The sequence below is a fragment of the Pseudomassariella vexata genome, assembly GCF_002105095.1.
Source record: "Pseudomassariella vexata strain CBS 129021 chromosome Unknown BCR38scaffold_19, whole genome shotgun sequence".
Lineage (NCBI taxonomy): Eukaryota > Fungi > Ascomycota > Sordariomycetes > Amphisphaeriales > Pseudomassariaceae > Pseudomassariella > Pseudomassariella vexata.
Window position 1 is genome coordinate 110,131 of NW_024467974.1, and position 24,842 is coordinate 134,972.

The following is a 24,842-nucleotide window of genomic DNA, read 5'->3' on the forward strand; positions in this document are numbered from 1 at the left end:
GAATCAATCAGCCGACCACCCTCTCAGGTGTTTTACTGGGCTCGTTACAATCGTTGTGCGAGGTGCTCTGTGATGGAGCTGAGTATAGCAGGAATTTGCACTTCAGGCCACCCAAGCAATGCGAAGAAGCTTAATAAATACTCGGGTAATATGTCAAATACGTACTCTTTCCATTAGTTCGGAGACACACTGTTGAATCGTCACGCACTTGTGTTCGGCAGAGACAGAGGACAGTTGGGCGTTTGATCCAAAATAATATCAGGTTGACCAATCATCGCTGTGTGGTCCACCATACCCTGTAACCATCAATAGTGCAAAGGAAGTAAGGGGGTTGAAATCGTTTGCTATATTGAAGTAGCCTTCATGTCTCTTGAACTGTTCAATCAAAATTGAGGTACATATCTCGCGACGATCAAGGGATCACATTCAACCACAACAAGAAAGGAGATAAATTAGGATACTGAAACAATTTATTTGTCAGAACGGTCATTTCTGCCTGGTATTGTCCTTGAAGATACAAAGGACTGAAACTCCACAGGCACCCCTCTTAAACCCTCGTTAATATCCATTACTTGTGATTATTGCAATTCTTTGTACGTTCTTCATTGAAATGGGAGAACTGGCTGGCTTCAAGATATAGACTTGGACCTTCTTGGCAATCGTCGTTCTTGTCATCCTTGAGCATACATACACAACACATGATGGAGAATTAACAGTTTTCGTGGAAGTGAAATCGATGATGGGCTCATGATTGCTCTGATGGCAAGGAGCTGCACCAGATTTAACCAAACATTTATTCGCACTCACATCTATCGAGTTCCTGTACACAGTCAAGAATAAAAATAGCTGCTTTATCATTTCACATCGCGGAAGTCTTTCTAATGGCAGGTATGTGTCTCACAGAACAATAGTCAACCCCATAGTATGCTGGTTGTAGATTACATTAACCAAGTAGAGGATGACCGAGACTGAACATGCTTCGCTGGATCCCGCCAGTCTCGAATACTAAACTTCGCGTAGACGACTCCAGGAGTTTGTTCTGAACATGGCTTGTCAACACAGCCACATTCTGGCTCATATTCTACAGACGGCTCGGTGCGGACGTGGAGTATTTGAGGCACAGGTAAATATTGGGGTTATTCTAGTCGGTATCACTTTTCTGGGTGCTTTCTTCGTAACGTTGTGTGGGTTCGGATCTATCGAGAAAAGTTGGCAAATCTATCCTAGCCCCCAGGGTCGTCTATTCCTGCGATAAAAATACGGAGTTAAAATTCCAATGCTAGCTTTCTGCTGTCCTGCCGCATCAAGCCTTCAAGCCTGGATGTCGATATGTACGGACATCGCAACTGACTTATACATCACCATGATTCCACTCCCGGTAAGCCAGTCCTCCTGTTTTTGAATTCGTGGTCTGGAAAGCTCGAGTTTCCCTTCAAAAAAAAAGACAGTTATCACGGTTATGTTCTGCGATAGCCTCATCACAGCCGTGTTTGTCATCAGCATTCCCGTTCTCTATCCCATCATGCATCACGGCTTGGTACAGGTGGCATCAAGGTACAGCAGCAGCCGGGAAAGTAGTGATGTGAGTGGGAGTGGCCCAGAGTCCGTAAGTAGTTATTCTTTTTAAGCTTTCAACATTCTTAAGGAAGGGCCAGAAGAAAAGATTCGGACATCTTCTTATCAGGAACGGCTAGGCCGCATGACAGTATTACAGGGTGAAGGGAATAAATGGGCGTCCCGCTGTTTATCACCGGGTGGTCACTGATGGTTACTGGTAGGTATACCCAGAATAGTTCAATCATCTCTGACCTTCCATTGTCCCTCTTACAAGATAATCCCGTTATATAGACAGCTAAAGCCCCTATTCCGAACTGTAATGCCCGGATCCCTCGGGTTCAGCGGTATTCGAAGACTTCTATAATATTCTGTGACCCATGACTCACAGGTCAGCTCCCCATCGGCTGGACACCCTAACACCACTATACTTACCTAATGACATGCCTCACGAGTGGCATAAGTCTTACGATGAGATGGTAGGTGCGGGACATGGAGGAGGCACTGATGAAGGAATAAAAACGGGCAGGAGTGCAATGGATGTCAACATTACTCGCAACCGGCATGTTGAAAGTCAGCAACAAAAAAAAGGATTGATTGTGACAAAGTCATCAGAACGATTTGCGCGAAACGAGGTTGCGAAGAGCCAGAAGATTTATTCTATTGACGTAGGCGCCCAGCTATTATCATCTTCTTACTGTTTCCAATTAGTAGCATGTTGTAAAAGTGATTATGGAGATCATGCCAGTGGCAGATTTATAAACAACAGAACCACACCAGAGACAATGACTGCTATTTAATTTTCATCACATTTCACTCATGAAATATTGGCAGAATTAGAACAGTAGTATTTCCGAAACATCGGCCCTGTATTTCCATCCGGTGTGTCGAAATCATGACAAGTCACTGGCCCCTTGGCAATTGATGGGATTTCACTAAACTTGGCTCCAGCCAGGCCGAATAGATTCATAGGGATGGAAAGACAGCATAGGTTGTTCTGAAGGATGATTTGCATATTAGCACAACCGTATTTGAGTAAGCCCCGTGTGGTATTCTTCGTACTATGAAGTATGGATTTCGAGTTCTTCTGGGCATGTAGGAGTTCCATTGAGACAGAACATCATACCTTTTATTTGTCATCTGCACTTGTCACGGCTCCTTTTTAATGAAACATATGGCCGAGTTGACCATACTGGTACTTCTAGGGCAGCCACGACATGTTGGGGCGATGGCATCAGACGAGGAATTATCGTCAGCCAACCTCATTAAGGGGTTGTTCCTTCCTCGACTGGGCAAAAAGGCGATGCGGCTCTTCCATATTGAGCAATAACTATGGAAGACAGAAAATTGTACTTTCCTTCTTTGATTACGGCGACAAGCTCTCAATTCAAGGTAGTCCGATGCTGTTCTCGATGTCGTTTCTCTCCAGTATCATCGCGTAAACTTCGCCATTTCTTCTTAACTTTGTTGTCGTCCCAGACATAAGCAAACCTGTGACCTCGCTTCCAATTTTTCTTTCGGGCCTGCATCCATAACTCCTCCAGCAAAATATTCTCTTGAAATAGCATTTAAAGCCATTCGCTGAGATGTCAGAATCCTCGCCTCTTCTTCCACGTCCGGCGAATGATGCTGCAGACAGTCATGTACGTGGGGGATTCTAGACTCTGATATGCAACGCGCAATCTTCTGACGCTTTCAGCCCATTTACCTCCGGGTGTGTCATTCGCCGTGGAGAGCGATCAGCCAGAAGGCCTTGGTGACGAGTCGTTTCGTCGTTTTAGTATACCTCAGCGTTGCGCTTGGTGTTTCCCTGAACTACAAACTCAACACGATCGACGAGCACACCAAATGGCGAATCCCGTTCCAGTTCTCCACGGTTGCCTTTTTGCTACTTTGGGCATACCATCTGATGGCCACGGTATGTTTCTAGCTTCTAGGTGCAATCTACTGAAGCACAATACTGACGCTTTGCTGTCTTTCAGCTGTGGACCGCCATGCACCTGTTCTCCCCACGTTCCATTGAGGGGATTGACGAGGACTCTCGCCTGAAAACCAAGATCCTGGTAGCCCTATCTCCTCCCAATCGGGACACCGACGGCAAATGGCGACTCGGGTTCAGCCTATTCTACACGACTGCTCACGTTTTTACATTCATGAATACCATCATCTACTGGGCAGTTCTCGTACCAGCGGGACATGGTGGATTCAGGCCTCCCAGTGTGCCCCATCATGGTCATCAAACCTCCGCTCCAGGAAACCCGACAGCTATGTATGACCCAAGTAAGTCTACCCTCGACGGTCGCTCCAACTCAACACAATTCCAATGTTTTCAGAATAGCCTTTTTGGAACAACTGACGGTGCTACAGGCAAGGGACTATTCGAGGAAGGGGATGCCAAGGCTTTCAGCATCATCAACATCTGGACTATCAGCTCCGTCATTGGCCTCGCAGAGATCCTGTTTTTCAACAGTATCCGGCGTCCCACTGTGAGTTGAGGTCACAACTTGCTCTGGTTTATTGAGCTGACCATCACTTTATCAGCCCGTTGCTGGGCACGTTGCATGGACAATGTTTGCCAGTGCCCTGTACCTCGCCTGGGCTGGGCTGGGCAGGTTGTTGACTGGCCACGCTGGTCTATTTTTCCTCGATCCCGACCTCGTGGACGGCCTGAGAGGAGTAACTGCTGCGGCGAGCTTGGCCTTCATCACACTTGCGCCTGGAGGTAAGTTGGAAACCTCGGATGGAGCTAATGGACCAGGCCTTGTTCTGACACGAATTTCGATTAGTCTTCTCCTACTTTTATGGTCTCATTGCCATGCGTGAGACTATGACGGCGAACGTCGAGGTCCATTGACGGCGCTGCCGCTGCGTCGTCAGATTTGCCTAACACTATGGCCTGGTGGCCCTTGTTGCCGGGCAGTGTGCAAAGTTGATGGAGGCAAGGTAACAGCGTGACTCACGTCATACATGGATATAAAAAGGCTGGGCAAAAGGGAGGTTGGTGTAGTGGAGTACGTTAATGGTTTGTGTTGCTGGGAGCGTGGTATCATTGGTTGACGAACGGTCGAGCTGCGTATGACAAGGTTACCGGAAGCATCAGTTGCTAGTCATCATGCCGGGAAATTGGCATCGGAGGGTGGATTGAATATGGTTACGTAGACTCGACCTCACCAGTCATCACAATGCTTCTTGGGTGGTATCGCGATGGCCTCAGCAGCCTGCTCACTTTTGGTGTATTGTTCACAACAGCATGTATTAAGTGTCATCAAGCTTAATTATAGAGTGGTTTAGAAAAGTTGGGGCTGACAACCAAAGCCGCATGGAATCCTTGCTATGTCTCTCCCATCCAATGTTCTTGGTGCCCATGATAGGTAAAGCGCCGTGGTGCCTGATTGATATCCCCGCACCGTCGCTGTCCAAGCCTTGTCTAAGACCCTAAGATGTAATCAAGCAAATGACGTAGGCGGCCGCATGCCTATCTTGTAACAGAGGACTAGTGGCACACAATCCACTGGCGGAGCCCTAGTTACTCCGTAACAATGTACACTAGTTAGATAGGTAACATTCTACCGTTACACCTGACGGAGGTTAACTTAGCTCAATCAACATCACAATCCTCCATGATCTTGCAGGCGGACTAGTGGAATCCGAAGATAGAAAATAGGATTGGCGCACCGCATTCGCTGGACTTTACCCTGAAGCGCCCGGCTTGGGCGGTAGTGCCCTGCAACCCGCATCCTGGCAAGGTCATTGGGGGAGCACTTTGTCCACATATCCCATGCCACGAATGCAGCACTTTCGACCGGGGACATATCTGCAAAAGTTCTTATTCGCTGCGGCGCATCGATGGATTCGGTTCGATTCGTCTTGCTTCTTGATTTTGGACTATGGAGCCCAAGGTACGCTGTGTAACGTCGGCGGGATCCTAACATGAGAGACAACCAGCAGGCACGGTTGGCTATCCTCTTAACTCGGTCTGGTCGAGATTATGAGTCGCCTCCACAACGGGCGGCTTCCAAGGTGCGAGGTCACCACCACTGCCTGCCAGCCTGACGAAGCTGACATGTTCTAGGCTGCATGTGTAACCTGCAGGGCTGATGCCTGTCTACAGCTAATCCAGGGATTCGGTGCCAAGATAGGCGACGAGCCCTGCAACCCAAAATCAGCAAATAAACAAACCAATGTCCTCGTCCAAGCGGGACAAGATCAACGTGCAGAAAGACCCAAGGATTATAAATATTCTCAACACCCCCCCTCCAATTCTGCCCCCCTTCCTTTTGTTCTCCCTCCCTCACCACAACCACCAGGGTCGCAAATATACCAGGATATTTCCAGATACATTCGTTTACTCCCGAATTGCTCTCTGGAATATACCGCCCGGACCCAGTCAATCATTTTTTGTGCGTCAACACACCATCAACTCTTCACTCATTTCGTCGCTCTCTAGGAAGTCGAACGCAGAAAGAGAGAGGTTGGAAAAACAGGTCCTCGCTCGAGTTCTCTACTTTTTCGTGTGCCTCTTCGCTCTCTGTGTCTCTCGTTTCGAATCACGTCTCGGTTTCTCTCGAGCCTCCGAACCACCACCGCCGCCATGTTCAAGCGCTCGTTTCGATCTCAGGACCGAGTCGACAAGGCGTCGAGACTGAAGAAGGCCACCCCGATTCGGAACGACCCCCAGAAGCTGTCGAAACTGCAGCGGTCGATCGAGGAGAGTATGCCCGTCAAGAGGACTCTCAACTCGCCCATCGTCACTCTGACGGTGGGGCGGGAAGGTCGGCTGTTTGCGGCGCATGAGGAGGTCTTGGGCCAGTCGCCGTTCTTTGAGAGCGCCTGCCGGAACCAATACCTTGATGCGCAGAGTAAGAGAATCTCACTTCCCGACGAAGAACCCGAGATCTTCTCGGCCGTCCTCGAGTACCTCTACAAGGGTGACTACTACCCCCGCTTGCTCCACAACAAGAATCGCAACTCTTGGGAGCTCGAGGATTCCACAACGGCCGCAGGAAGATCACCCAACCCTTCAGAAAACGGGGGCAGCCGCGGAGCCGTCGAGGCCACAACATACATTTCCAGCGTAGGGCAAGACCTACTTAGGGATACTGTCATATACTGCGTCGCGGATCGGTACGGGCTCGAGGAGCTCAAGCGCCTGGCACTGCGCAAGCAGGGCCTGCAGAGCGGAATCGACGTCGCCACCATCCTGCGCTCGGCTCAGTATGCCTATGACAACACGCCGGACTCGGACTCACGGCTGCGCGCTCATTACCTTGCCCTGATTATCCGGTGTCGCAAGACATTCAAGAGGAGCGGAACCATGCAGCTCGAGATGGAGCGGGGCGGCAAGCTTTTCTTCGACCTTTTTGTGGCCATGTGCAACCACCTAGACGACGTCGTGGAGATGAGCAATGCTCGGACACCCAAGACCATCTGAAGGCGTGTGTAGAAGCATGTGCCATCGAAGGTATCATGGTCGCCTGGGGTTTTGATTTTTTTGCGGCGTTCGGTTTTGGCGAAGACAGGAGGGCATGCTACGAGGTTACGATGATTTCTTTGCTTTCTATCCCCACTCAATCTCTACCAGATTGCAACTCATCAGATTGGAACTCCATTTGGGCGAGGCACACCACTCCCCCCTCCGCTTCATCCGAGGTTGGCCGACCTACTTGATGATTATCTGGAGAGGGGCAATGAACGTACATAATATCTTCGTCGCCCTGCGTCTCTCTCCTTTTCTAATGACCCTCTACTCAACCCGTTTTTTGTCATTGTACCCCACGGAATCTTTTGGATCGAAATTGGTTTGCAGACGGATGGCTGGAACGAGTTTGCATTTATTTGTCGATTCGCTAAGCGAAAAACAACGATCGGAAACACAACCAAGGTTTAGAAGATTGGGAAAGGAATATGCCTGCACCCGAGGAAGTTGAAGTTTGCCTTTTGAATTTGCTTTGGTAACACGAAAAACGACAATTTTGGGGACGGCAGCATTTCGGTTTTTTGTTCTTCTCTTTTCCAGAAGGGGGGATTTTTTTGCGATGATACCACCTCCAGATTGTCAGAACGTGCGTGCCATGGCAGGCGAGGAGGACGAATGGACCACAGGCTGGCGCGACCTCTTCGCTGCCATGACATCTCCTATGTGCCAAGATACGAGACGATGCTGCATTGGACTTTCCTGCTATTGTGAGAGCAGGTTTCTCCGGACGGAGCGGGGGCGATGGGCAATCAGCCTCGAAGGCTCATTGCGAGAGATACACAAACCCCCTGACCGCTCCCTAGTGGACGGTCGACCTGGCTTGAGCCCTCGTCAGGGCGAGGCAATGAGAGATTCGGCCACCTCAGTTTTGTGTCTTGTTTGAGTGATGCCTATTGTCTTCTACCTTGTGACAGCAACAAATTACCATAGGGGTGAGTTGACGTAGCATTGTCCGACTCTGCTTTAAAGTATCACTATCACTGGCTTCCTACATAGGGATGGATGATTTAGACTGCTTTGGGAACCAAAAGTCACTTGCATATAGCCTTCGAGGCACGGAGGAGGTGCTTGACAACGCTCAGCACCCCACATAAGCAAATTCGGTCTACGATGTAACCCTTTAAGCCTATAGTAGCCAAGGCCAGAGTATATGATACGCGAGTCCATAGGGAATACGCTACGCTGTAGGGTACATAGGATAAGATAGGACAGGGCTGCGAGGATGCCAGCTTTCCCATATACACACTTTACTCGCATCCGCTAGTTAGCTTTATGCAAATGGCTAACGAAAATCTATCGTAAAAATAGCCTCATTCTGGAGAACATATTATGCTACAATTTAGCCGCTCTAGCCCCAACCCCAAACAACCCCCCTTCCCCCGGGTGCGTTGGTTATATTAATATTATTATTATTATTATTATTAAATACGCCGTAGGCTCGAAGCCCCCGGTACCTCTACTAGTACTCCCGTATGTCAAACCGTGCCCTAATGGCTGGACTAAATACATACGCTGCGTCGTCGGTTCGCCCTATTGGCAACTGCGTTGCGTTCACTACCATACTACGTTGGTTCTCAACCTACCAACAAAGTCCCCCCTGAGAAGATCGATGCTATCTGGGCCTTGAAGCTGTCCGACCCGTCCCTAGCAGCCACCTTACAATAGTCCCACTAACTACTGGTTCTCCTGTTGCCGTTGCGAGGTCTCTGCGAGAGTATAGTGGCCGCGGTGAACGTATATTTATAGTAGATTAGAGTCTACGTAGCCTCTAGTAATTAGTCAGTCCCGCTTACTAAGGTCTGGGCCCTATTTATACTATGGTATAAGTTAATCTCCAGGTATAGATTAACAGTGGTGCCTTCATGTTGGTGTCTCCAAGAGCGGCAACCTCAGGGGTCGGCCCTGTTTTGGTGTTGTCAGGAAGCCTCAGCGAGGTAGAACTGAACGCCTCTTCGAGACCGCGCTGAAGTATTTCGTACAAGTATTGCAACTGAAATGCTAGGTCAGCACACCTTTTGCGCAAATTCCACCAAAGGTCAACGCACAAATTTGCCTTCTAAGCTAGGATCCACGTCATAGTAATATACATCAGCTCTGTGTCAAGTTCACCAATAGGAGACCTCGACATAAATGGCAGTTTCCAGAGCAGTCAATAGTCAGTTTATGAGATGTGCGCGTCCTGTGGCGCTCTGGCACTCATCGTTGATTCTATCTCCCATGTTTAAATGGCAAAGTCTGTAGTGCCGACGTGATGTAATACGATCAGAGTGACGGCTTTTAGTATGATTTCTCCGGGAGAATGCGAACTTGTTGGTGGGTTAATTCTCAAGTGAGGCACCTCATACTTCTCATATGTATAAGGATCGGCTCTAGAAACACAGTAAGAGGTCAATTCCGTCGGCCAGTGACATTAAACTGGCTTGCAGTTCTGTTATCACACGCGGCACAATTTTACAGGTAAGGAAAGCATATCGATGTGGCCGATATGAGTCTGAAATCTGTCCTAACGCCTTGGGTACTGAGGTGTTTTTATCATGTCTGATTTGTGATATATACGTATACGTCCTTCTTCATATGCGACATAAGGGGCTTACGTAATCCAATGCCTTAGAAAATGGCACTGTTTATAACAATGTCAATTTTCACGTCCAGATTCAAACTACGTTTTCGTACAACCACATTCTTTGAATTTGCTCCGAATTCACAGAGGAGACCTGAACCCCAAACTTATGTTCTATCTAACGAGTCAATACATACCGTATCTTCTGTACTGTTTCAACCTTGTCCCCGATTGACTCTTCAGACCAGTCTCCTTGATGATGTAGTTCGTCTACTATTACCGTGTCAATCAATTTTACTTGAACTGTTTATGTTTTGTATGTATTGCTGACTTTGGCGGTTCGCTTTTTCTGCAGCAACTCTGCGTCAGCTTCGTCGTTCGCTAGAGGATGTGAAAATAGTGGGGAATTGTGTGAACTGTAGTTAGTTGGAGTGGCTGTATCTATGTCTTGAGAGTATATGTCGTTCTTTCTAAGATCCTCTTCAAACTGTGTACGGAGATGTGAAGTATCGGTCTCACTCCCTCCGACATCCCGGGCCGGATGCCACAACCTTGATTCCATATATGTCTCCGCCCAGAAGGTCTTGACCCTATTGTATGCTCGCATATCACTACCGTCGCGGGCTATGGCAGTGAGATGGCCTTTCGCCAATAAATCGATCGTTTACCGTTGCTACCCGGTAGTAGAGCTCATAGATTGGACGAGATGCCGGATCTAGTTGTGTCTGTTGATTACCCCAGGAAATACGACTTGGAAAGTTCTGGTGATTCGATCCTGAGACCCAGCAAGACTTTCGTGTTGTTCGGAGAACAGGCCCAAGGTGCTGTCGACAGTTGTACATCGCCTTCCGAAGAGGCCCAGAGAATCTTCAGTTGTCCATCCGTTTTCTATACCTGAGGCCACAGCTTCCCACAACTCGTCATGTAGTAAGGTTTTGAGAAGAGTTCATCTACATAAAGGAGAGATTCATCCTTATAACCGAGATGCCCCGTTTTGCTATTGCGGTGCAGGGGCCTGCATCATTTCCAGGATTTCTTTGTTGCTATAGAGGCGTCCGCTCTTTGCTTCCGTTGATTGATTCACCAGCCCGTGATGATAAGTACACTGGACGAAAATCGGACTTAGCTCATATAGCTCACTCATACTGTTTCAGAGGCACCAGGGATGCTGTATGTGAACAGGACCCAATTTAGACTGACTGCGCCCAAATGGCGCAGGCAGCTCTTGAGAATTACTCGAAGGAAGATGTTCTAGTATTGGTGGATCGAATCTACAGTGTTGAGTGAATTTGGCGAAAGTTGTCAAAGGCGTTCAGAGGCAACGGGCGCATCTTTCAATTAGAATACAGCCGGGTCCAAAAGTAATACTTGCTCGGGCGTATGAAAAGGAATAACGACACCAGCCTCCAATGTACGTTAGAAGAAGTGCGCAGGAAGCACGAAGTAATAGAATAAAAATATTTTAGGCACATCTAACACAGAGAGGAGGGATCTTCGATTGAAGAAAAGCCAAAAATAGTGTGACGGTGCCCGGAATCGAACCGGGGTCTACACGGACTCGTTATGTCGAAACCACAACGTGTTGTACTGACCACTATACTACACCATCTAGTCATCACTGGTCTTGATTGGTTGGGAAGAGATCTATTTTACAACATATTCCAGGCCAGAAAATGCAATATCTTATCGCCGGCCCCACTCCGGGAAGTTCTCAGGCCAGCTGTTCGACATGGTCCACACCAGCTTACTTAAAGAAATGAAGTACCAGGCCGGCTTCATATAAGCAAGCTGTCCTCGACGAAATCCCTCGAGGCAGGTCCAAAACAGCAGTATTATTTACTTCTTCTGATATTTGCGAGGACGGACGTGAGGAAATACCTGAACAAAAATGCTTTCCGGCTTAGCAAACCCGCGGCAAGCAGCCGCGCAAGTACTCAACTTCGCGCTGGTACTGTCAACAGCATTCATGGTAAGCTAGCTACCTACCAGCCACAAAGTCCCCTCCTATCGCGCAATTCTAACGTTTTATCTCCTCAGATGTGGAAAGGCCTCTCCATCGCCTCCAACTCCCCAAGTCCCATCGTCGTCGTCCTCTCGGGCTCCATGGAGCCCGCCTTCCAGCGCGGCGATCTGCTCTTCCTTTGGAACCGCAACCTGCTGGCCCCCACCGACGTGGGCGAGGTCGTCGTATACAACGTACGCGACAAGGATATTCCCATCGTGCATCGTATCGTGCGCAAGTTCCAGTCCGTCGATGGCGACGAGGCCAAGGCGAAGCTGCTCACCAAGGGCGACAACAATGCGGCTGACGACACGGAGTTATACGCCAAGGGGCAGGACTACTTGGAGAGGAGGGATATTATTGGCAGCGTGGTCGGGTACATTCCGTTTGTGGGCTATGTCACGATTCTGCTCAGTGAACATCCGTGGTTGAAGACGGTCATGCTGGGCATTATGGGGCTGTTCGTGGTGCTGCAACGGGAGTAGTGTGCAGTCATGGACGAAGTCTGGGCTACAATGCGGGCAAAGTTTAGGTCCTTAGGTAGGCGTCATTCAATATGTTGATACCCATTTTCTTACATGCCATAATGGTATCATTGAGGGTGTCTTCCTATTCTGCTGGGATATACATTTTCGCCAAGACTGGAACCTGCCGATGGGGCAGCAAATGCCCCTATTACTATTCGTCAGTTAAGACTCTAGTCCAGTCAAACTTCCTCCACCTCTTCTTGAAGCCATCCTCCCTCCTGTCACCTTTGTGCCAGCGGCCCTGCCTTTTGATCACATCAGGCCCAATATCCAACATACCCCCAATGATTTCCCTTGCGAAGAGATCGCCCCTAGGCCAGCGGTTGCTGTCTTCAACCACATGGCCCAGGCCTCCATCGATGGTAAACCAGGCATGGAAATATGGCGCCTCCTTTGCAATTGACCTTCTGAAAGCCATTTTACCCAGGCCACTCCTGGCTTTGGCCCCCGTGTCAATAATCTTCTTGTGTTGCGACCACTCCTCATCAGCAGAAAGCATGGCTTCTTTGAAGAATGCCGGTGCTGTGTCGCCGAGATCATATGGAATTGGAACCGCTTGCATCGCGGCGTGCATGTGCCTTTGAGGTGCAGCCGCATTCTCATAGAAGATGACCTCCCGGCCCTGATCATGATACATGCGTGTCAAACTCTTCATGAAATTGCGGATCTCTTCCCACTCGTCATCGTCGCATTCGAGGAGGTTCTTTCGATGTTGGAGGGGAACGATGACGGCACCTCCATCGCTGATTTCTGGCTCCGTCGGCAACGTGAGATACACCCTCGTGCCAAGGGATACAACCGGAGCAACGGGCTGCTGATTTCGGTCCTCATGATAACACAACTGACAGCTGTCGAGGATTTTATTCACCTTTTGAAATTCGTTGACTGCCATGTTTTTCAAGTTGATCTCGGACTTTTGAACTCGCCTTGCAAGCTTCTCGGCATTCTCGTCCATATACTCCAAGTCATTGTCAAATTTGCCATCCTTGGCGATGCGTTCTGCAAGTCGTAGACCATCCCCTCCCGTCTGGCCTCGCGTTCGCCGTTCCTCCCGAACCATATCTTCAATGGTCATCTCGTCGTTTTCTTCCATGTGTCCTCGTTGACGGCCACGCTTTGTCTCCACAGCCTTCGCTTCCCCACGTTGGCCAGCTAATAGACGGTTTTCCATGACGTTCAAGACAACTGCTTCGGGGCCCTTGACTGCAAATGCTGCGGCTGCTTCGTTATACTCAGCTTCAAGTTTAGCGGCATCTGGAGCTTTCCGTAGCTTCGCCTTCATCAAGTTTGCTCTCATCTTGTTCAGCGTTGTCTGGTCTACTCGGATGGCAGGAGCACCTGATACGGCATCTGGAATAATCCTTCCTTGTTCGAGCTCTGTGGGTAACGCGGAGTGTCTCCGCTCTTCGTGAATGCCTGCATCCAGTTTTCGCTCTTGGAACAGTTCACCACTGGGCTTCTGTTTTCCAACGTACCCCTCGCCATAGGTGGCCCGCCTATCGAGTTCCAACCTCTCTTCCCTCGCATCATCAAAGTCTCGCAGACTGCCATATCTCTCCATGGCCACCTCGTCAATTGGGCGTCCTGTCCGCTTTGCGATGTCGTTTACAGTTTTGAGGTTGGTCATACGCCACTGAGAGCCATCGTCGCCAAAGGTGTAGTCTGTCTCGTGTTGCGCTGGCAAGCCAAGGTTGTTGCTTGCCACGGATGTTCCATCATTCAGAGCTTGCAAGTGCGACACATTGATTTCCCGGGAATGTATGGACCGCTGCGGCTCTTGCTTCGGCGGTGGCGTTTTCTCGCGTTTTGCGCCGCGCTGCGTGTAGTCGACACCCAGAGCTGATGGATCTGTCATCCAGCCATCTCTAACCGACTTTCTAGAGTCAGATTTTGAGAGCTCCTCATCGGGCAGCGGTAGATCGTCCTTGGAGTCTGACGTTTTCGAGTGGGAATGTCTACCAGATTCGCGCCCGTGGTGACGATGAGGCCTGTGGTCTTTGGAATCTTCCTCATCATCCCGAGATCGCCTGGAGCGCTTTTGTCGGTGTCCATCATCGTCATGGTCTCGGTCGCGTGATCTTTGTCTGTGGTGTCGATGGCCACGGCCGTCGGGATCAGCAGACCGTTCTCGGTGATGATGGCGGTGTTTACGGTGTTTGCGCTCTTCCGCTCGTTCTCGCTCAGCCTTTTCGGCAGCGAGTTGCTTTTCAAAGTCGTCTAGACCATCCATTGTTGAAAACGGTGGAGGATTGCGGACGCGATGAGAAAAGAACCGTACGCTAGGCGCTCTTGCGCGATGACGACAATTGCTAGGGATTATTGCATAAACCGAACCTTCCACTAGGGACTTATGCAACAAGATTGGGCTTCGTGTCGAGCTTACGGAACGGAAAATGGGGCGGCGATTGAATTGAGCAAAATTGCCAATGCGCTTGCTTCATAGCAAAGGTCGTCGCCAACCCATGGGAGCTACCAAAACCTTTCCTGAAGCAAAAGTCAATAGTCGCATCTACGAAATTATCTAGAAGGCCTCTGTTCAGGCATTTCTGCCCCTTACAGTCCTGCCCAGGATAACCACAAGCACAAGTTCATGAAAAATACAGGTACGTTGCAGATTCGAACCTCTGCTAAAGGAACGGCTTGCTTGGCGGTTAGCTTTTGATTACAGCAGCAAAGAAAGCGCCTACCCCACCACTCGACCACTTCGGCATCTTCCTCAAGCCAACCTGTCCTGCGAATTTTCCTATCATTTCTGACGCCAGACAACCCACCCTCCTATCACTCGCACGCTTTCATACACCCACTTATACGGAAATCAGGGATCATGAGTTGACACACGAGTCTTTGTACACTCTGCCTTCGATCGACCTTTTATTTTGCCTAGAACTAGGCACACGGCTGGAGGCGTCAATTGCCATTGCTGTCCCACTCCTCCAGCCTGGACGTCGCCGCTGTCTCAATCGAGTCATCTCATTACAGCGTAGCTGGACTGGACTCGAGTAACAACCGCCTATTACAGTTACTCCTCCGCCACGTACTCTTCGACTCGCTGATCTTTTGGAAAGCAATCACTTTATGCTTTTCGTTAGTTCCCCCCTTCCTATTCCATTGGAAAGCAATCTCTTGCTGTCATTGTGACTACAAGTCGCATCAGCACTCGCCAACATGTCTTCGTTCTTCAAGCCGAATAAGACGAAAAAGACTGGCTTTGTCATCAAGCCCAAGGGAGCAGCTACCGATCGCCTTCGCGATGCGATGATGCGAATCGACAAGGAGACGAACAACAGCATGCGATCTACTCCTGGCCCTGAATCTAGTAATGCCCCCTCATCACGTCGTCGCAATTGTCCGAACACGCAATGTACGGACCCTTACGCCCCCGTCCAGGATGGCTACTGTTCTGCCTGTGGCCGCGAGATTGATACCTCCAACATTGTCTCGGAGGTTCAATTTGGAGAAACTTCGTCCGGTGCTGCCATGGTCCAAGGAAGCTTTGTCGCCGCTGATCAAGGTACCACCAGGAATATGGGTCCCGGAATGCGACGCATTGGGGGCATGATGAGTGATACCCGTGAGAAAACCATACGTGAGGCCAAAATGCGCATGCAGTCATTTGCGCAACAATTACGCCTGAGCGACAATGTCGTCAATGAAGCCGTACAGATCTTCAAGCTTTGTCTCGGTGCAAACTGGATCCAAGGCCGTGGACTGGACAAGGTGATCCCCGTCTGCTTTTTTGCCGCATGCCGGAGACAAGATCATTGCCGAGTCATGATGATTGACATGGCGGATTTGGTCAAGATCAATGTATTCGAGATTGGTCACGTATGGAAGCAACTCGATGAAATCTATGATTTCGGCCAGAATCAGATCAAAGGAATCATGCCCGAAGACTTGATTTACCGGTTTGCTGAGAAGCTCGATTTTGGTGATATGACCAACGAGGTTGCCACGCTTGGCACCAGATATTGCCAGCGCATGGGTCTTGATTGGATGGTCACAGGCCGGCGGCCTTCCGGTATTTGCGGCGCCTGCCTTCTGATGGCTGCTAGGCAATGTGGCTTCCGCCGATCATCCCGCGAAGTAGTCTACGTGGTTAAGGTTACCATGGCCACCATAGAGCAACGCCTCGAAGAGTTTCGCAACGTCGGGACGGCTGATCTTACCGTCGAAGACTTCTTGAAGCAGGAGCTTCTTGAAACACGTCATGACCCTCCGGCATTCTACAAACACTCTGCTGAGTGGCAGGAAAAGGAGGTCAAGGAGAGGGAGAAGAGTGGTAGGAAGCGGAGGCGCGTCGAGGACATCGACGAGAACGAGGAGCAAGGTGGTGGAGAGGGCACGTCTAACGGACATTCTTCCAGTCCGCGTGCCACACCTGTCGCAACCGCCGCCTCTCGAGAGATGCCGCCGCCCCCACTTCCTCCACCTGACACCTCAAAGATGCGTCAAGTCTCGGAGTTCCTGAAGAAGTCCGCCGATCCAGAGACTGGTGCGCAGATGGTTGAGGCCTTCGATCCAAATATCGTGCCTCCCCGGCCTCCCAGAGTCACCCAAGAAGTTGCGGAAGGGCTAGATGCCGACGATCCAACCGGTGAAGAAGCGGTTGATCACCTTGCAGAAACATACGCCGAGGGTCAAGAAGAGGAAGCGGGAGGCGCAGAGGAAGAATCCAGCCAACCGAAGAAGAAGGGTCGACGAAAGCGCAGAAAGGGTCCCCAAGAGCCGGTGCTACGCTTCACCGAAGAGTGGGTGGCTGACGAGGAAGATCTCGAAAAGCAGATCGAAGAGGTCATCAGCGATCCTAGCAGCAGCGAACATTCAAAAGCCTTAGCCACAGCCGCCCACCTTGCTCATATCAAGGCCATGTGGGCCCGCTCGCTACTCCCAGACCGCGAGATCAGCATGGAGGAGATCATTGACCCATCCGAGTTTGCAGATGACCCTGAGGTTGAGAACTGCAAGCTCAGCCCCGAGGAAGCTGACATCAAGGAAGTAATTTGGCTCAATACCAACAAGGACTGGCTACGTAAGCAGCAGGAGAAGGAGTTTCGCAAGCAGATGGAGGAGCTTGGTCCTCCGAAGAAGCGCCGCAATCGCATCAAGAGGCCTAGAATTGGCGAGGGTCAGCTAACACCTGCCAGCACACCTGGTGAAGCAGCCGTCAATGCTATGAAGAAGTTTGCTATGAGCAAGCGTATTAACTTTGATGCTATCAGCGGGCTGTTTCAAAACACCAAGGGACCCGGGAGTGCAGTTGGGAGTTCGCAGCCTGCAAGCGAATTCGGTGAGAGCGAAGTCGCAAGTAATGAACAAGGAGCTTCTCGATCTGCGAGGAATGCTCAAGGCGAAGATGAACCCCAAGAGGGCGAGCAAGAAGACGATGTTCAGGAGGAAGAGGAGCCTTTCGACCAATATGAAAATGATGAATGGGGCAAGGCTGATGAAGTGTACGATGAAGAGGATGACAACGTGCGATTCGACGAGGAGGATCAGTGGGAATAGAAGAATCGCGGTTGTAACCACATTAGTCTCACAGGCTGAGGTCAAAGAAGCCTCTGTCATAATAGATCGGGAAAGGGCCATGCATTACGTGGCACACGGTGTTTATATTTGCCATCATAGGAATAGCATGTAGAGTAGAAAAGCAAACGGACCTATGCTGAATCTTCCTTCCCAAGGCGTGCATTTATAGGAATCGAATGTTACATTCGGAAACAGTCGCTAGCCTGCTTGATTTCAGCGTGTTTATTTCTCTGAGCCACCTAGCCGTGAAAGATCTTGCCGTATACAGTCATGTGCACTTGCGACAAGGGACTACCGGCGTTCAGTATCGTGATTTGGCTTTCGCCGCATAGCCATCATTACAATAACTCCGCAGATAGGAACAAGTGAGATATAGGGATAAGTAAAAAGTGAAGAATTATTGAAAGTCCCAGAAGAGAAGATTAGGGGCGTCACAACGAAGTTAGCTTTTCTCATAGACCAGTTTTACACATGCTGATTCAAAAAAACGAATGTGATCTTGGGATCAAGTTCGGCTTTTAGCTTCAAAGCGTGACTAGTACACGAACAAGGGTATCTGATTCATATCCTGCAGGTTCCGCAACGATTCAATTTGTCTACTTAACAAGGTCCATTTCCTGCCACTACTAATTTTTGAGAAGTGCTTAGTACGGAGCTTTGTATACTATTTCCTAGAAAATACCATGGCAGATCATTGCGAGAGGATATTCCTAGTGACCTTTACCCATCAAGGATGTTGTATATGCAAAAGTGACGTTTCGGACCTCAACTCTAACACCGTGTCGACTGGCGAGAGATTTCAGGACATCCAGGATCCTAATGAAGCCGAGTGCCCAGCTGTCAGGATCCACAGATTTCTACAATCTAATTGGATCTGTAAAAGCACCAAGGCTATTGACATCCAGGACCTGACTTTGATATTTATGCCGAATCTGCCAGCCGGAGAGCAGCTCAGGAGACAAGCCGAAAAGATCGCACACAATGCACACTCACTGGGAGATAAGTCAACGGGGAAACGTAAGAACACAGGTCTCTGCCAGGCTCGCCAGAGCAGAAATCATCTAGAGTTGTTAGCATGGTGATAAAAGGGACCAGCTCAGAGTGGATTTGCTGTGTTTAGCCCACAAGGAGGCGAATATGCAGTTGCATTTGATGCTCAAGAGGGGCATCAGGGACATAATTGATGCTGATTTTCACTGTGAGCCGTTTTGTAGATAATGGGACAATATATGAAGTCCAGGATGCAAGTTTCTCAGGGTCGACCTTGAAATAATCACTATACAATATAGTGTACCAGAGGTAGCCAGCAACGCGACTTCTTTCACAGCACAGATAATCGCTCGATCAGTGAAGCACTAAATAAGCCAAAACTCTGGCGAATACCGGTTTTTGGTGATGAAAGAGAATATCAGGGGTCAACCTGATTGAAGCTCCTGCTAAGAAGTTTCCCACCGCAGCCTAGTATCATTCTACCTCGTAATATCTTGATTAACGACGATCTGCCTATGAAAATCACTGTAGTATAGTCACGTCTTCGTCCTGTATATTCGAGATCAGCCGCATCAATACTTATCAACCTTCACCTTATACACACGGTATTAATACATGTACTCATCCACACTATTGCGACCGATAACAGCGCTCAGACCAGAACTCATCCTACAGAAGGCACTCGCACCGGCCAAATAAGACACTCGGCCTCATACTCCTCCAAGAGAATCAACGGATGGGAGATCGTGCGGCGAATTTCGCAGCGCAATGAAGGCGGTAAAAATCAAACCGCCAAATGAACCAGAGAAGTCGAGATCTGGTCGCAAATCAAGAAGCACACCAAGGAGCTCGTATTCTCCAAACACTACTATCGATCTGACGTTAATGATAATCACGTCTCCATCATTAGCGCTCGCAATAAGTGGAGATGAAGCGAAAGCATGGGGGTGAATCGGCTCCGGTTGCCTGCTCAGGAGGCGGAAGAGCAGCTGCAAGACATAATGGAGAGGGAATGAATACCACATTGTGCTCAGATGGAGCTTTTCGGATGAACATTACCAGTAGTAGCAGAACTTGGAAGGCATGTACGTTCGTTCAAATAGAAGCGATGGTGGGGGCGACGTGTCTACGGTTGTAGTGCTGGTAAGCCGTGCTGGTCACATAGTATGGTGCACTTGATTCTACGAATGAGCTCATATCAAATACCGATTAGCTACTCCTATTTGTACTCAGGAAACCTTCCGGGATTTTTCGGCATAAAAAGTCAGATAAGGTTCCTTCGATCGGTAAAATAAATCCACTGTTACCAAGTCATGTAAGTTGTCCCTCTTTCTATAGGTTGCTTCCCGAATTGATTCAACACTGACCGCCTTGATCCCCTGTGCGATGTACCCCTATTTGCAACGGCTTTCCATCAAAACAGGATAACTTCGAACCTTTATAACACGATAGCTATTTGATTGATGAACATGGAAATATGTAGAAAATGTAGGAAGCTGTAGCCTCAGGTATTGAGGGGTACGAGTCATACAGGCTGCAACGTGGATATCACACGTCTCCGGAGACCAGTCAGGTACTGCAACTAGTAACTGATGTTAAGCCAACGATACGGATGTTTACATTGCAGGACTGGTTCTTAAGGAATCTAAGTTGATGGTCGACGAGCGAGACCTCCTCTTCAGTCTCGAGGCGTATCCGGGGTTGAGCATAAACTAATGAATATACTAGTATCATCGGCAGGAGTAACGGGCGAACTCATCTAGCCCTGCTTACAGGCCTCTCGATAAGCTTTAATAGATAAGTAATATGTGTTATAGTAATATATAAACTAGATCGGGTTAGCGGCGCCTTAGACTGTAGCGTAGGCTACGTATTATTGGCATATAGTTCATATACGGTAAGGAAAGGTGGAAATACTACTAAGCTCTCACTTAAGTTCAAAATATGCTGAATTCTGAAGCGCGTCATGTTTTAAGTACTCGTCAAAGCCAGAAACTCTTTGTTGGATTGCACCAGCCCTTCTTCTAGCTCTTTCTTGCTCTTTCATTTTGTGCTCGACGGCTAATTTAGAGTGTCTTAACTTGCTCTGGTGGAAGCAGCCAAGAGCGCATTTTCCTGTATTTAATGGCTTTATGGCTGCCTTCAGTCCTTTGGACTTGGGAAGATCCGAGACAGATTCAATTCTATGCTTCGTTATAGCTTCCAATAAGTCCGGTACTCTTATTACTAGGAACCTCGAGTGATCTAGTTTCTCGTACCAGGACCAAAGCCAAGATTGCTCGTCTGAAGCCTTAGATCATTTCAGATTGTTTTGAGAGCTGCCTTCCACTCTGCTACTTGAAGCAAGGGTCGGACTAACCTCGCCAACCTCGCCATCACCCCTTAGTTGTTTGGTCATCAAATTAGTAAGCAAAACGCTGGTGATGTTGACCAACCAGCGAGGTGAGGTGAGGCTGGGGACTTCTTGGTAGAATTTGCTGCCAAAATATAAAACTATCGCTAATCTTGCTGGCGCCGTCCCCTGGGAACATGATGGCAGAGTTGGCTGTAGCCTCCTTTGCAGCCTCGTCCAGTTTATTCAGCCAGTTATTTTTCATAGCCGTATCAGCCGTTAGAGCTTCAAGCAGAGTATCCAGCTGGTCTATTAAGCCGGCTCTGTACCAACTGTAGTGTCTGGCACATGCCTATGATACCGGCATCAAGGCTTAGCCGCTGATAATTAATAATTTTACCGGCAGATGAAAATAACTGTTTACATTAAACTAATATAGCCTGTATTGTAAGAAATCTAGTGCTATCAACGAAAGCTGTGGGTAAATCGCCAAATAGTTACGGGGTGTTAGCCATCAAATACGACGTGAATAGCATTAAGACTATGCTTTAGCGCTGCTTTCACGATCTCATAGTGCTCGTTGTACTCTAATTCGATCTTCCGATATACGGAACGCGCTGGGAGATGGCCAACTTAGATACGGACCGATAGGGATAGGCACTTACAGAGAGCACGTAGATTCGTATCCTCTACTTCTACGAATAGCTTATTACCGTTAACAACCTACCGGACAAGTTAGTTATAGAAGCGGATGCTATACTGTTATATATTCTGGTCAATTCAGATCTAAATTATGTCATTCCTCGCGTGCGAATATCTTAGCTGCAGCACAACTACCATTCCTATTGCGATGTGGGTCTAACAGGCGTTCAAAACAGGCTTGAAATATCCTGGAGGGGTCCATAAAGGGTGTCCATCACGGTTATCCAACACGAATCTCCAGAACAGGCTTCGAGTCTCCAGGACGGCAGGACGGGGGTCCAAAACAAATGCTCCGGATCGTCCACGTCACAATGATACCATAGTTTTTCAAGAACTTGTAAAAGTCCCATGCTTTTGAAATATGTCTAACGTGATCCACAAGTCATTTTCGCACACAAGTCACTTTTGCACTTTTCTTGGCACCTTCAAGTAATTCAGTAATATCCTATGCATAATCCGCATTTTATCCTTTAAATTACTCAAAATCTTCTTCATTATCAGTTTCTACTTCTATTGAACAAGTCCTTGCATTATGTCCAGTCCCTCCGCAAATACCACAGCGCCTTATACCGGTCTGCCGGCGCTTTACAGGACGACTGCTTTCCCCTTCTTCCTCCTCCATAACCTTGATATCACCCCTCAAGGCCCGTAAAACTTGTGCATCACCTATACTAAGTGCTCCTCCATATTAGATTTGCTTATTTTTCGTCCTACGACGCTTACTTAGTATATGGTTCGTCTCACGAAGCTCTTCGTTCTCCCGACGTAATAATGCATTCTCATGCATCATTGCATGCGTAGCCTTCGTAATCGAGTTAATTGAGTTCAAAATATGCGTCGGCGAGCTGTCTTGATGCCTCTGGACGCTACTTTTAATCAAAGTTGACTGCGATTCGGCTTCGAGGGTGTTGGTAGCCGTCCTAGAAACCCAGACGGAGGGAGGCAATTGGGGGTCGGGTGTCGGTGTTCGTACTACTTTTGCGATATCCAACGTAGATATGACCCTATCCGGGTTAAAAGGAACAAGTCCAGCTGCTTCGAATCCTGATCTGATGTTTTTTTCGTGAAAAGCACCAATGAAAGCTTCTAAAAACCCAGCTAAGAAATCCTGCTTCTCAATATGGGTTTGATGCCTTCGCATTAAACCCTCCACGAACGCACCGTACAGCCGTTTCAACACACTAAAAGGTACCAAATCCAAAGGCTGGAGCTTGTGGGATGAATGGGAAGGCATACACAATGTAATTACGCCGTGCGCCGCGAGGTAAGTCTCAAAATCCATCGAGTGGTGGCTCTCGTGACCATCCAATATTAAGAGACTTTTCGCACCCTTCCGACGGCTAATAATATGTTGAACAAAGTGTTTTGCCCATTCCACACCGATATTATTAGTAGTCCAACCGTTATGGGAAAGGTCGACCTTCCAGTTGGCCGGTAGGTCGTTACCGCGATACCACGAAGCAAGATGAACCTTGCCCGCGAAGATGATGTACGGCGGTACCGCCCAACCTTGCGAATTAATAGCCTGGATCACCGTAACCCATTCCCGACCTCCTTGTGTAGCCTTTCTAGGCCGTCCGTGTCTTTCTGCACTCGTTACAACCATACCGGTTGTGATTATGCCCATTAGGAAGCCCGTCTCGTCAAAGTTGTAGATATCCTCCGGTAGGATACCGTATTTAGCGATTGTGTCCCTAACAAGCTCAAACCACGCGTAATACGCGATAGGATCTTCGCTAAATACCCTCTGGTAATCAATTCGACGGTTTAAACGCGTTCGGAGGTCTTGTCGGCGGTTAACGAAGTTCGTGGTCCAGTTCTTGCCGACGGGGGGCGCGTCGCGCACGCGTCGTAGGATATTCGCCATTTCTTCAACGTATCGAAGCCGCGGAGGAAATGCTCGCGCATCTATCTCAATTATACGTCGGGCAATCGTATCCTCTTCGGTTTGAGTTAGATTTCGTTTTAACATATTAGCTTCGTGTCGCGTTTGGTCGCCGTCGAATCGATTCTTTAGTGTACGGTCGCAAACGTTGTAGATACGGCCAAGCTTACGCCATGAAATTTCAGGGTTGCGCTTTTTAGCTTGGATAGCTAGCTGAAGATCGGCTTCTTTGGATTTACGAGGCATGATGTGGGAGGGAAGAAAAGTGCAAGCTAAGTTAAAAGGTTGAAATATTTGAAAAAGTGCGAAAGTGACTTTTGTGCGAAAATGGCTTGTGGATCACGTTAAACTATACCTACGAACAGTCTACGGCAATAGTAGCTTCTAGCCTATGAACTCTGCAATGCCCCTATGTCAGCATCATAAGGCTCACGTGTTGTGCTTGACTTTGTGTTCATCAATATTACTGTAGTAACGACCGCAGCCAGAGCAATCATACCACACTGGACTCTGCCGTAGTCCAGCATTCTAAGGCCACGGCGACGTTTCCGTTTCCCCAAGTTTCTCGGAGGTTCAGGCCCGCTACACCAGTACGAGCCTCTGGCATAATCAAGCCAACATCAGTGCGAATCTTTACTTTGGATCAACGAATCATATTGCACAAGCCCCTACAAGTAGTGACTCTGCTGCTCATCCAAAACCGTCACATTTGCCATAGAACAGTACCTATGGCCTCATTGGCTACACAGGCTGGATGTGCCAGTCCGTTCGAGCCTACTAAAACTACATCTTTGAGAGCCCCCACCAAGCCAGGTATTAGCCTCGGTTGTATTTCAACTGTTCTGTGGCCGCCTACCAATGTGAAATTATCTGGCTCGGATGTTATGAATACCACAAAGCGCCAGGTCTCCTGCGTTGTGCTGACGAAGGTATGCAGCTCAACGGCACCAAACATGGAGTATTGCGTGTGTAACTTCAGTTCATATAGGATTTTGTGGAATTGGTGGGCTGAGGTCATAGCGAGGTACACTGAGATACTCTAGTGCCCTTGTACGGCTTGGACCCTGCAACCCCACCCTACCTGTACTTCCCAGCGTTACCTAGCTAGAATGCCAGTACCAGTGCGATCCCATAGTATTACTATAAAGATTGATTCGGCCAGTATAGTTAGTATATTGCTAATAGTTGAGCCTTATTACTAATAGCAATTATGTTATTAAACCCTATATAAAACAGTTGGTAAGCTCTGCTCGGCCGGTTCGGAAATGGATAACGACCTGACACCCCC

The 24,842-nt window shown here is 48.6% G+C and overlaps 5 protein-coding genes and 1 non-coding gene across 6 annotated transcripts; 4 read left to right on the plus strand and 2 right to left on the minus strand.

Moving 5' to 3' along the window:
• Nucleotides 1-3,071: 3,071 nt before the first annotated feature.
• Nucleotides 3,072-4,726, plus strand: BCR38DRAFT_478213 (uncharacterized protein). The gene is made up of 6 exons (XM_040863099.1): nt 3,072-3,197; nt 3,254-3,472; nt 3,537-3,834; nt 3,922-4,040; nt 4,096-4,320; nt 4,515-4,726. Exons 1-6 carry the CDS (start codon nt 3,141-3,143, stop codon nt 4,572-4,574), a joined length of 978 nt encoding a protein of 325 aa, XP_040710698.1. The 5' UTR covers nt 3,072-3,140; the 3' UTR covers nt 4,575-4,726.
• A 1,419-nt stretch (nt 4,727-6,145) lies between these two features.
• BCR38DRAFT_413849 (uncharacterized protein) lies at nt 6,146-6,985 on the plus strand (the record flags this gene model as incomplete). Its single annotated transcript, XM_040858875.1, has 1 exon — nt 6,146-6,985. One exon carries the CDS (start codon nt 6,146-6,148, stop codon nt 6,983-6,985), a length of 840 nt encoding a protein of 279 aa, XP_040710699.1.
• A 4,126-nt stretch (nt 6,986-11,111) lies between these two features.
• BCR38DRAFT_t343 lies at nt 11,112-11,199 on the minus strand. The gene has a single exon. It is a non-coding gene; the product is annotated as a tRNA-His (tRNA).
• Nucleotides 11,200-11,478: 279 nt separating this feature from the next.
• BCR38DRAFT_461189 (signal peptidase complex catalytic subunit SEC11) lies at nt 11,479-12,077 on the plus strand (the record flags this gene model as incomplete). Its single annotated transcript, XM_040862498.1, has 2 exons — nt 11,479-11,559; nt 11,628-12,077. 2 exons carry the CDS (start codon nt 11,479-11,481, stop codon nt 12,075-12,077), a joined length of 531 nt encoding a protein of 176 aa, XP_040710700.1.
• Nucleotides 12,078-12,173: 96 nt separating this feature from the next.
• Nucleotides 12,174-14,473, minus strand: BCR38DRAFT_82955 (CwfJ C-terminus 1-domain-containing protein-like protein). Its single transcript, XM_040865681.1, has one exon. It carries the CDS (start codon nt 14,347-14,349, stop codon nt 12,271-12,273), a length of 2,079 nt encoding a protein of 692 aa, XP_040710701.1. The 5' UTR covers nt 14,350-14,473; the 3' UTR covers nt 12,174-12,270.
• A 431-nt stretch (nt 14,474-14,904) lies between these two features.
• BCR38DRAFT_449166 (uncharacterized protein) lies at nt 14,905-17,776 on the plus strand. The gene has a single exon (XM_040861268.1). The coding sequence runs from the start codon at nt 15,285-15,287 to the stop codon at nt 17,622-17,624; it is 2,340 nt and encodes a 779-aa protein (XP_040710702.1). The 5' UTR covers nt 14,905-15,284; the 3' UTR covers nt 17,625-17,776.
• The last annotated feature ends 7,066 nt before the right edge of the window (nt 17,777-24,842 follow it).